Genomic DNA, 12,700 nt, shown 5'->3' with positions numbered 1-12,700 from the left:
CTTTGTCAGAACTAGATGACTCTAACTTTTGATCAAGACAACAGCTTGATTTCTCAGCTGGACTCCGGGCATATCTGCAGCAAACTGCAGGCTCTGTGTTCACATAGGTTAAAAATACCCTGACAAGTAGGCAAAATTTTCCTCCAGAAATAAAGCTGACCAGCCAGAGGATCAAGTAATTTGTGGCTGTAGATGGCTGTGAGCTATAGAAATTAATTCTCAAGTTCTCATTTCAGCACACTCAGCCTTCAGGACCCTGGAGTTTTCCCTTTGCAGACATCTACTGACTATTGAACTAAGTTGAGCTTCACACTCTTTAGGACACATTTTCTGCCCATAGGAACTTAAATGTCTAAAGGACAAATAAAACACATAATTTATTTTTTAATTGACTTATTTATTACAATTGGAGGATAATTTCTTTACAATATGGTGGTAGTTTTTGCCATATATTGACATGAATCACCCATGGGTGCACATGTGTCCCCCCAGCCTGAACCCCCCTCCCCCTCTCTCCCGTCCCCATCCCTCTGGGTTGTCCCATGGCACTGGCTTTAAGTGCCCTGCTTCATGTATCAAACTTGCACTGCTCATCTATTTTACATATGGTAATATACATGTTTCAATACTATTCTCTCAAATCATCCCACCCTCCCCTTCTCCTCCATAGTCCAAAAGTCTGTTCTTTACATCTGTGTCTCTTTTGCTGCCTTGCATATAGGATCATTGTTACCAGCTTTCAAAATTCCATATATATGTGTCAATATACTGTATTAGTGTTTCTCTTTCTGACTTACTTCACTTTGTATAATAGGCTCCAGTTTCATCCATCTCATTAGAACTGACTCAAATATGTTCTTTTTTATAGCTGAGTAATATTCCATTGAGTATATGTACTACAACTTCCTTATCCATTTGTCTTGGACATCTTGGTTGCTTCCATGTCCTAGCTATTGTAAACAGTGTTGTAATGAACATCATTGGGGTACATCTGTCTTTCAGTTCTGGTTTCCTCAGTGTGTATGCCCAGCAGTGGCATTGCTGGGTCATATGGCAGTTCGAGCTCCAGTTTTTTAAGGCATCTCCCCACTGTTCTCCATAGTGGCTGCACCAGTTTGCATTGCCACCAGCAGTGTAAGAGGGTTTCATTTTCTCCACACCCTCTCCAGCATTTGTTGTCTGTAGACTTTTTGATGGTGGCCATTCTGATGGGCATGAGATGATACCTCATTGTGGTTTTGACTTACATTTCTCTAACGATGAGTGATGCTGAGCATCTTTTCATGTGTTTATTAGCTATCTGTATGTTTTCTTTGGAGAAATGTCTGTCTAGTTCTTTGACCCACTTTTTGATTGGGTTGTTCATTTTTCTGGTATTGAGCTGCGTGAGCTGCTTGTGTATTTTGTCAGTTGTTTTGTTTGCTATTATTTCCTCCCATTCTGAAGGCTGCCTTTTCACCTTGCTTATAGTCTCCTTCATTGCATAAAAGCTTTTAAGTTTAATTAGGTCATATTTGTTTACTTTTGTTTTTATTTCCATTACTTTGGTGGGTGGATCATAGAGGATCTTGCTGTGATATGTCTGAGCATGTTCTGCCTATGTTTTCCTGTAAGAGTTTTATAGTTTCTGGTCTTACCTTTAGATCTTTAATCCATTTTGAGTTTATTTTTGTGTAAGGTGTTAGAAAGTGTTCTAGCAAACACATAGTTTAAACTGCTGTGCAGTGGCCTATATTTAGCACCAAATACATTAAATCCATTAAGAACCAAAAAAGAGAGATTTAGCATCCTTCCCACTCATATTCACATGTAGCACCACAACCTTTATAACTTCTCATAGTGATTGCATTATTTCTGTCACATAAAAGGAATTTAAAAATCCTTTTAAATCTATTTAAATTTGGAAGGAAAGAATTTTATGGCCTCCTCCAAGTGCTTTTGATAATTTCTAGAGATAAGCTTCTTCAAAGTGTAAGAAGCCTTTTAGAACTACCAGTTCTCAAATCACAATATTGAAGACTTAAGCTCTTGGATGGCTTAGGGTTGTTAATAAAATATAGCTCATGACTTGAGAAAAAGCCTGCTGTGGGGCAAACAAGGACAATTTAAAAATGAAGACAGAGAGAAAGAGGAGTCTGGAAATGTGCAATTTGATAGTGAAAACTGGAACATTTTATACAGAAAAGACTATCTTGAGTTTACAAGAACTTTCAGCCAAAAAGATACTCTCTAAAGGCAATTCTGGGACATCAGGCAAGGGATGAGCTTGAGTGGTGAAAATACAGCCCTAGGACCTTGATGAGACCTAGGAAGAAAAATTCCCTTCTTTGGAATTTGACCTACGAGCTGGAGCAGACAGAATGGCCAAGACCTTTCTATTTACTGAGCAAGAGGTACATGTAGGTGTACTTAGTCAGGGTGGAGGTAACCAGCAGTGACCAGGATTTTGGTACTGGATATATTAATGTACTTAATTAATATAAATAGTTTAAATAAATCAAGCAACATTATACAGTATTATTTAATTGGTCATTTACATTGTGATGACTAATTACCCTTACAGACCTTTCAAATACCAAACATCTAGAAGTTCTGTCTGCTTATTGATAACTGAGCAGCACCATCACTTTGCCAACAAAGGTCCATATAGTTAAAGCTACGGTTTTTCTAGTAGTCGTGTATGGATATGAGAGTTGGACCATAAAGAAAGCTGAGCGCTGAAGAATTGATGCTTTTGAACTGTGGTGCTGGAGAAGACTCTTGAAAGTCCCTTGGACTGCAAGGAGATCAAACCAGTCAATCCTAAGGGAAATCAACCCCGAATATTCACTGGAAGGACTGATGCTGAAACTGAAACTCCAATAATTTAGCCACCTGATGCAAAGAGCCAACTCACTGGAAAAGACCCTGATGCTGGGAAAGATTGAAGGTAGGAGGAAAAGGAGATGATAGAAGATGAGATGGTTGGATGGCATCACTGACTCAATGGGCATAAATTTGAGCAAACTCTAGGAGATGGTGAAGGAAGGGGAAGCCTGGCATATTGCAGTCCATGGGGTTGCAGAGTTTGACATGACTCAGCGACTGAACAACTGATAAATGATAACTCAAAGTACAAAATCAGGTATAGACTACTGGGTCTATTCACTAGGTTTCAGGAATGTATCAGCTGAGTTCTCCTTTACCATCCTTCTAGGAGAACTCTGATTAACAACCAAATTTCTGGTTGGTATGAAGCATGTGCAATTCCTTACCAGTTGTGTTCCTTTTTGACAATCACACATATGCTTACTCATTTTTTTTTCATGTCTTTTGACTCTCAGCATTTATTTAATTAGGGTCTCTCTCTCCATTTCTTCTCTCTCAAAGACCCCTTTCTTTTTCCTTCTTTCTGGTTTTTGTCCATTATAACTTGTCTGTGTATCAATTTACAGAAAAATTATTCTTATTCATTTTCCTTTGTGTTTTGTATATAGACTCATAGAAAGTCTCTCCTGGGGACTCTGACCCATTGAAAACACATACAATTGGGTCTTAGGTAATCAGCCTAAAAGGTTCAGGGATTAAACGTAGTGCTCTAGAAAACTTTCAGTGTTTAATCATTAGGAGAGTTGCTTTAGAGTTTAAATTGCCTGAAAAATGTGCTTTTATGGAATAGGTTATTGTTAATTTTGCCAAACACAGAAAGTGCTATTACACTGAAGAGAAAAAATAAAAGAGCAAATAAATGCTCTTTTACTTCTTAGCATCCTTGAGTAAGTAGGTCTCATGCATCTCTAGATATATCATGCATCTTTGTAGTTGATGCCTTTTTAAATAATGGGAGTCTTTGTTGAAGTGCATGGAGCTGGTACCAAGAGGAGTTCATTTTGGATGTTTCACACTTTGGGTATATGAAGAAATGGAGGCTTAGAGAGGTGAAGGCAATTGGTGTGGTTTCCTGATCCCCAGAGCAGACATTTAGCAAATATTTATGTGCAGCAAGCATCTAGAGCTTCCCTGGTGTCTCATATGGTAAAGAATCGACCTGCAATGCAGGAGACCTGGGCTTGCCCCTGGAGAAGGGAATGCTACCCACTCCAGTATTCTTGCCTGGAGAATTCCATGGACAGAGGAGCCTGGTGGTCTATAGTCCATGGGTTGCAAAGAGTCAGCCACAACTGAGCGACTAACAGCACAGCAAGTATTTATGACTGTGTGCTTATTACCCGCTCAACCTTGAACATCATATGAAAGAAGTGAATTTTTAAATATATGTACCAAACTTTAATTTTCATTTCACACTCAAAACTTCTGTACAAAAAGAGGCAAAGCAGGCAAAAAAATTACAATGACTTCAGCAAACAACATATGACAATTTTTAAACAGCTTTGTGTATGCAACAGCCTTTATAGATGTAGTGGGAAAATTGGGTTCCAAAGTTTTTGTTTCTTTAAGACAAAATTCCAATGTTTATTATTAACATCTACAAAAATTTGTAGCTGTCTGGGATACAAGATTGAATGAGAAGTCTCTGATGTCTACTGCACAGTTAGATCCCAAGACTGAGTAAGCTTCATTTTTCTTTTGAAGAAGCATGAAATTATTGTTACTTAAATGTGATGATGTATTAAAAACCTCAGTTTACCATTAACATCTTGATACAATGGTGATGACTAGGAGCAAACACCAATGAAGCATGATATTAACTAATAGTTAAAGGATAGTATCCAGGAGTTTCTTTCTGGTTCTTAATTAAAACTCCAGCTCCAATGGGTCACCACAATTCAAAACATTGCCACTTTCTTTTTAAACTAATGCCTAGTGGCACATAAAAGGTTTCTGAGGACAAAATTATAATGCCAAAGTAGCAGTGCATCTAAGAAATGTAATTTTCACCTTGTCACTTGCCCAAAAATAAATATCTGAGTAATGGAGTACACTTTTATTTGAAAACTATGAGACCTCAAATATGAAATATAGCTAACATTGACATGGATACCGTGGCTAGCACTTTCCCCTGAACAGCTCATGGGTCCTGGACACACGTGCATGCAGCACACAAAAATGTGATTGTTCAAGGACACCTGAAGGACAGTCTGTTAAAAGAATCTGTCTCCCACTATAGCTCTGGAGTGGACCCAAGGCCACCACCTGTTAGTGATCACAGACATTCAGTTAACCTGTCCTGCTGCTAACCAGAGGCAATAGTTCAGGCCCTGGGCTTTTGAGAATCCATGTACTGGTGAATCTTGGCTTTGAAACAAGGTGGCCTGGCTAAATCAGGGCAGGCCGCCAGCTCCTCCCCCCATATGTTCAGTCCCACTTGTGAGAAAGTCGAATTAAAAATTATAAATGTGCTCAGCCATATACTCTGCAAGTCCTTTCTCTGATATGGGCGGAACATAGACCCCATGACAATAAATATTGAGTACTTCTACATTTATAGTCTTGACAGTTGTTGCCCAAAGACAACATGTGGCTTCCAAGTATAAGAAGCTGAGTATCTAATGAATTTGTTCACCCAGTGTTATCCCAACTTCCGGCTTCTTCTAGGGTTTTAGAATCCCTAGGTTTGGAAACGTCTTTGAAAGCCATTTAGTGCATTTCTGTTATTGTGACAGAACCCTCATCCAACCAGCTGTACTTGTTCAGCTTGAAAAGCTCCAAGGAAAAGGGCTTTTCCTTTCTTTGTTGACTGACTGTCATTTAGATATAGACCAGGGAATCCATTCTGCCACTGAATGGATTTGTTAAAAATAAAACCTAAGTATGTCTCTCCTATTCTTAGAGGACTCAAAGGACTGCCACCTGGCTACCAAAATCCAGAAAGTAATGGTGTGACAGCTCATTCCTTGGGACAATGTCATCAAACCCTGATATACCCAAACCCAACTTCTGGAATTATCATTCCCTGGGCAACTCTCTGCTTCCATCAGAAGTAGGCAAGCAATTGCACAGGCCAGGTTGAAGGTTTATTTAAAAGTGTCCAATATCACCCTATAGTATGTATGCATAGGCCACGTGGTGAAAAGAAAAGGACATGGAATCAGGAATGAGGCATCCTGGGTTCTAGTCCTACACAGGGGTGATGCTGTTTGACTTCATCCTCACTGGAGACCAGAATAGAAGATTTCCAAGATTCCACTCTAAACTCTGATCTGCAGACAGAATAACCCTTGTCATATCGCTAATCATCAAGGCAAGGTGGGCTGATGCTTACTGGATTCTATTTACAAAGGAAGGATGCAAGAGTCAGTCTTCTTATTGGCTCATGGTCTTATAGGAGTATTGGAGGTTATCTATTTTATTTGCCCAGTTTATAGATGGGGAAAGTGAGACACAAAGAATTTAAGTGAATTTTCCAAGTTCACTCTGAATCAACAAGTCTAGGGTTTAATCCCAGTACTCAGGCCCGACCTTATACATTGTAACAAGCTGACAGTTAGGTCCTGGAGGAGCTGTCTTTTAAATATCAGATAATCAGAAAATAAAAATCTCCCCTCTAAATTCCCCAAGTTTTCTGATAACTAGTTAAGTTCTAGCTAGATCTTTGCTGCCACATGAATGGTCCCCAGAGGCCATGACTCCTATTAGGAGGAGTTGTGTGCCCAGCACTCCACAGATAACTGGAATATTAGCAACCTCACCCACAATTTTAGCCAGAGCTCCACTTCCCTGATCCTGGAGACAGAGGGTTGAAGCAGAGAGATGACTGTCATTGTTGCTTGGATGCCCTTCTTCCCCACCTGTCCCCACTTCCACAACAGTCACCAGCCCAGCCACAAGAGCACATCTTTCTATTCTCCGTTCTCCTCCACAAACTGATGCAAACATGCTGATTTTTTTCCTCTTGAAAAATGGAAAGGGAACGTTACAGGGTATAAATCAAAATAGGAAGAGAGAATGCTGATAAATAAAATAGGTGCAAACAGAAAAGTTGCGTGGGTGCTGTGCCTTCTGAGGAAAAAGGGGGGTGTGCTGAATTTCAGACACTGGGGTTTGTATCTCCACTGGCATTTTCTTTTCTGGGATTTCCCCCCCTCTCTCAGTATAACAGTTGTGTTTCTTGTAGCTGGGCTGACCCAGGAAACCAAACTCTTAATGTTTTTCTAACTATACTTCCCAGAGAGATCACACATCTAGAATTAAAACCTGACCACAAACTGTTGGGAAGTTCTGATTGTTACAGGCGTAAGGAACTCCAGAAGCAAAGATCAACGTCTCCAAATTCTGCCTTTGGAGAAGGGGTTTTTGTTTTAGACACTGAAGGTAAGGCTCTCCAGTCAATTTATGATCTCTGGGTTGAGTCAGTCAGGATACAAATTAAGGTCCATATATTTCAGTGACAAGAAGGAAACGGTTATGTAAATACACAAGTATTAACATCAATCTGTATTAAATTATGTAAACATATACATCTTCTGAGGTCAGTTCAAAGATCCTCTTCACTGAGCAAGGCTTTACTGAAGCATCGCTCGAATCTGTTTGGAAGTCGATTCATCGTTCAAGTGCTTTGTAGTGAACCTGGATGGAGAGAAAATGACGGCAGTCAGTGTGCAAACAGTGTGCTCTGAGAAAGCTTTGATCAGAGTTCTCAGCTCATCTTTGGCTTGGGAGGCACAGCTGATATTTAGAAATCAAACTTGGCATCCGTTCTTTACACAAAGAGCCACACTTCAGTGCCCAGCTTAGTCTCAGATTTAATATTCGATCCTTCCTTCCAAAGACGTTTATATTTTGGTTATTAAACAAATAGATCTTCTACCTAATCAAATAATTACATGAAGGAGATACAAGCAATCTTGTTTTCCAGGGAGACAGATTTCACGTGCTTGAGTGCAGGCTCTTGGCCACCTAGGGCACACCTCCTGAGTGACCGATTGTACAAGGTTGGTTTGCATATAGCAACACTGTTTTTGTTTGGTTGCTAAGTCGTGTGTGACTCTTTTGCCACGCTATGGACTATAGCTCACAGGCTCCTCTGTCCATGGGATTCCACAGGCAAGGATACTGGAATGGGTTGCCATTTCCTCCACCAGGGATCGAACCCACATCTCCTGCACTGGCAGGAGGATTCTTTACTACCCAGTCACCATGACATTATCCAACTCTCTAGTTGCAGTTTTCTCGGTTTGTGAGAGTGCTTATCCTCATTACCACCGCAAGGAGGCACTAAGGCAGACCCATATAGGAAAGAAAAGTGGTGTAAAGTGTATCCTCACATTTACTGGTCATGAAAAGGAAGGAAAGGAGAATTAACATGTAATAAAATCTTGACCGTGTTCTAAGCAGTCTGTGGGAGTTTTTATTTCACTCACACTCACACTAACTCTTTGCAGGACAGGTTATTACTTCCATTTTACAGATGAGCAAACTGAGATTTACAGATGCTACATGACCCATTCCAGATGACAAATACAACAACGCATGATTTATGAACAATTTGTGGTTTCTGATGTGGATCCAGGTCTGGCTGCCTCAAAAGTCTGTACCCTCTGACTTCATCACAGTGCCTAGAGGAGATACAAAATGCCAAGAACCCAATGGAACTTGCAGTCTGTCAGAGTGCCCTGGTCTCTAAGCCTTGCTTAACTGAATGACACTGGACTTCCCTGATGGTCCAGTGGTTAACCTTTCAATGCAAGGGGCGCAGGTTCAATCCCTGGTTGGGGAGCCAAGATTCCCACACACCTCATGGCCAAAAAACCAAAACATAAATCAGAAGCAATACCGTCATGAATTTAACAAAGACTTAAAATGGTCAGCATCAAAATAACCTTAAAAAAAAAAAATCAGAAGCCAAAAGTTTTCTTAGTGAGTGTGGAAAGTCTGCTTTCTATGAAATGGGAACCAATGGAGAAAAACCTTGGTTTACCCACAGAATTTGAAAGACTCTTAGGTTAATGCTACATCTGTTCTGAAGAATGGTGACTTAGCCGCTGCACCAAAAAGGATCAGCCTCAGTGTATAATTTATTCATGTCATGTGCATCTGAGTTTCTTCCTTTATTAGGTGGGGATAATAGATCTTACCATTCTGACTTGTGATGATTAAATGAGAGCATGAAACATACATGTTGTACCTCATAGAGCATCATTGCTCCATTTCACTTACTGAACATTCACTACATGAAAGGTATTGAGAGGAACAGAGGGAAATCAACAAAGAGTAAGACAGCAGGGGCCATAAACTTTTCCAGATGGCAACACAACTGGCACGATTCGACAAACTATATAGATGTGTCACAGCTAAAGAAATAAGAATCCTGCCCCTGCAGTGGACTAAGTGCACGTGTCCTTGGGAAGAGCAGGTGCTTTAGCATGGCTCGGGAGTAGTGAGGAGCTGTCAGGAGCACTGGCCAGATACAAAGGCATCCAGACAGGGGAGCAGGGTTCTCAGTATTGGCAACTGCCCAGATGCCTCATGCAGGGACCTTCAGAACAAACCCACAAACCTAAAATGGATGCCTGAGCCCCTATCCTAGTGATTAAAATTCATCTGGTCTGGGTTGGACCCTAGCATCCGTGTTGGCAAAAGCTACCCACCTAATTCTCATATGCAGCCAGGTCTGGGGAGCAGGGGTGGAGGGGGAAGTGAGACCCAGGAGACTTCTTCTCCTGACAAGTCCCCACCAACCACAAAGCAGTGTGGCCAGGATCTGGTCTTTGATATGCAGGGTCACCCAGACCAGGGTTTAATCTTGGCTCAGCCATCTGTTGTGAGAACTTTTGCCAAGTGAGTTGACTTCTCTAAATTTCAGTTTTGTCCATCTGTGAAAAGGGGATGATAAAAATGGGGCTGACCTCAACATGTGTTAACAGACGTAAGAGGTTAAGCTTGGTGTTTTTAGCCCTCGGACCCTAGTAGCATCTAAATTAGCAGTGGATCTGAAGGGTTGCTACCCCACAGGGCTGAAGCTCACCTGAGGGCATTCAGTAGCCCCTCCACACTGTCTGGGGCCTGTTCCTTCAAAACCTTTATGCAGCCTTTCATCTAGGAAGAGAAAGTACAAGATTTGGTTAATAGCTTAGCAATTCTGCCCATCATAGTATCTGTCCACAATGATATCTGCCTGTAATAATACCACACTGTTTGTGTTCATAGAAACCATACATTGAAATGACCAATAAACCTTCCTCCTCCGTCGGGCTGGTGAGTTGCTTCTGTGGGTTTCTAGAAGCTTCTGTGTCAGTTTTCATATTATACCACAATTGAATATCTTCTGTGTCTGGCATTTGGGGACAAAGACTTGAGATTGATTCTCTTGTCTTGGACACCAGAGCCAAGAGCAGAGCTTCTCTAGTCTGTGCTCAGGGGAGGCTGACCAAATGAACTGCAAACCTGATCATTTTACCCCACTCTTCTGCCCAGAATGCATTTCCTCCTTTAGTTGTTTGACTGGTAATCTCTTTAAAAATTTTTTAGGATTCAGCTGGAGCTCACCAACACCAGGAAGCCTCTTCTGATCTCATTACCTTCACCAGGTAGAAGTAACCACCACATATTTGTATCCCTGATAGTACACTGGCATTTCTCAGAGAACCTTAGAGATTTTAGTGCTCCGGTTAATTTGTCTCCCTCCCTAGGCCAGGGGAGGGCCAGTAAAGGACAACAGTTAGGAATATGAAGCACGTGGAGGCAGAATGCCTGGGTTTCATCCATCCTTCTTTATTTAGCATCTTCATAAACCTGGGTTAAGTTTCTTAGCTTTTTGTGTCCTTGCAATGTAATTTATTCATCATTTGGGAAATACATGAAAGCTAAATCTACATCTTAATAGATCACATTATATTACTCATATACAGGAATTTTTTTGGCAAAGAATAAAAATTCTGCAAAGAATACAGCCATTTGAAACTAATAGATATTCATGTACTGACTGGGTAAACAATACTAAGGACCTCTCTTACAGTGGTCACTTAGAAAATGTTTTTGTAGGTTGAAAGCTTTTTCCCAAAGACTTGATAAAGCTTGTTGGATTGATGGGGGCAGCCAGAAGCACAGGGCTGAGAATCATTTGCGGGTATGTTTAGCCTCATCCCAAAAGAATGTCGTGGTCAATCAGAGATGCCTGTCACAGGTGCAGGATGGAGGCAAGCCCAGGATGAAGAGATTCAGTCCCTCTCCCAAGAGAGCTCAGAGCCCAGTGGGAGAAGAGAGACAAACAGCTCCTCGTCATCCTTTGATATGTGTTCTTGTAAAAAGTGCCCAGGGAGAAATGGGGACACAGATTAGAAAAGAGGCAGAAGTGTGGTGGATACTCTATGGGAATTTCTAGTTCGATCTCAGGCTGATAAAAGCCTGGGGTGTGAATAACAAGACACAGTCAGAGATGCATTCGAGATCAGATTCAACGTGCGTTTAACAGCATGTTCAGGACTTGAGGCCTTGACCTGTGGAAAATACCCTTGATAGGTGTTCAACAATCTAATAATGTGGTTAATACTGAAAGGGATCTGAGGAAGCAGAGCTGGAGACGGGAGGGCCAGTGGGAGCCCCTGTGAGTGAGGGTGTGAGTGACGGTGTGAGGGAGGGCGTGAGTGAGCGCGTGAGAGCGGCAGTAGGCGCAGAGGGTCAGGGCGAGATGAGAGGATGTGCTGAGGTCCAGGCCGCAGGACTCGGTGGCTGAGGAGGTGTGAAGGTGAAGAGCAAAGAAGACTGGTCCTAGGTTCTGCAGAAAAACCCCAGGTTTGGCTTTGACCCCAAGTTGAAAGGAGGTGAAATACCTGAGACAGGAGCCCAAGAGGAGGAGCAGGTCTGTGTGAAAGTGAGAACCTTTGACCTGAGGCCGGCCATAGCTCGGGTGTCCAGAGGAGGTGGGGGTCTGGGATTCTGGGTGAGGTGTGAGCTGGGGACCGGGTTTAAAGAGTGATTCCGTATTGGATCGCTCCATGTAGTTTTAAGGAAATCAGTTGAAAATGCCACCTCACTCCAGCCTGCATCCCTTACACCCACGAACAGGATCTGTTCTCTCAATGATGAACATCCCTCTGGGCCGCCATGACTCTGCTGGGATGAATCCTCTGCCCGGAGTACTCTTCCTTCTCTCCGTCCACTTGGTAAGATTCCCCAGATCCACCTGAAACATCGCCCTGTTTCTCTGCCTCTCTACAGAGGGAATTTCTCCCTCATCTGCGTGTCTAGAGCTCAGCACTTCCATTGTGGGCTCCAGAACACGTTCTCTATAAGGGACAGAATCTAGTTCATTATCTGCTTCTTTGTAGTTGATGCTGATACCCTGAGGGTTTATAAACCCCATGCCTGTAACTGCTGACTTCGAAGCAGACTGGTATCTGGAAGGAGAGCCTTTATGTCATTAGAGAAAAATGGCCCACTATATAGTCTACATACTGTGCTCTATAAACCTGAAACTTTCTTAGAGACATGCATGAGCTTCAATACAAGCAAGCCGTTCTTAGTGAAACCGACATGAACAAACAGACTTCATCAGGAATGGGGAGGGTTAGAACTAACATCGTATAATGTTTACAGCCTCCACAGAAAGAGTCAGTGAATGACAAGCAAGGACGAGTTTTTTTTTAAAGGTTAAGGCTACAAGACATAATGGTATGCAGTGTATTTTTAATTATTGACTCTCTGACAAGTTAACAAATGGCTGTGGTAAATGAGAACGTCCTATGAGTACTAGGTAATAAATTCAATCCATATTCAAATGATATTCATGGGTTATTAATAGAGCTATTTATGCTCAATCTAT

General features: G+C 41.7%; 1 protein-coding gene across 2 annotated transcripts in view; it reads right to left on the bottom strand.

Moving 5' to 3' along the window:
* Positions 1-4,242: 4,242 nt before the first annotated feature.
* Positions 4,243-12,700, bottom strand: part of CYRIA (CYFIP related Rac1 interactor A) — a 101,999-nt gene continuing 93,541 nt past the window's right edge. Inside the window, exons 11-12 of one of the 2 annotated variants that reach the window (XM_040225018.1) lie at positions 9,905-9,975; positions 4,243-7,506 (exon numbers count right to left, since the gene is read on the bottom strand). In XM_040225018.1, coding sequence (XP_040080952.1) covers positions 7,443-7,506; positions 9,905-9,975 — 135 coding nt within the window. In that variant the 3' untranslated portion in view covers positions 4,243-7,442. The remainder of the gene's footprint in view (positions 7,507-9,904; positions 9,976-12,700) is intronic. The other variant, XM_040225019.1, reaches the window with a different exon arrangement.

The sequence above is a fragment of the Oryx dammah genome, unplaced genomic scaffold (genome assembly GCF_014754425.2).
Source record: "Oryx dammah isolate SB20612 unplaced genomic scaffold, SCBI_Odam_1.1 HiC_scaffold_25, whole genome shotgun sequence".
Taxonomy (NCBI): domain Eukaryota; kingdom Metazoa; phylum Chordata; class Mammalia; order Artiodactyla; family Bovidae; genus Oryx; species Oryx dammah.
This window is presented reverse-complemented; position numbering and strand designations above follow the sequence as displayed.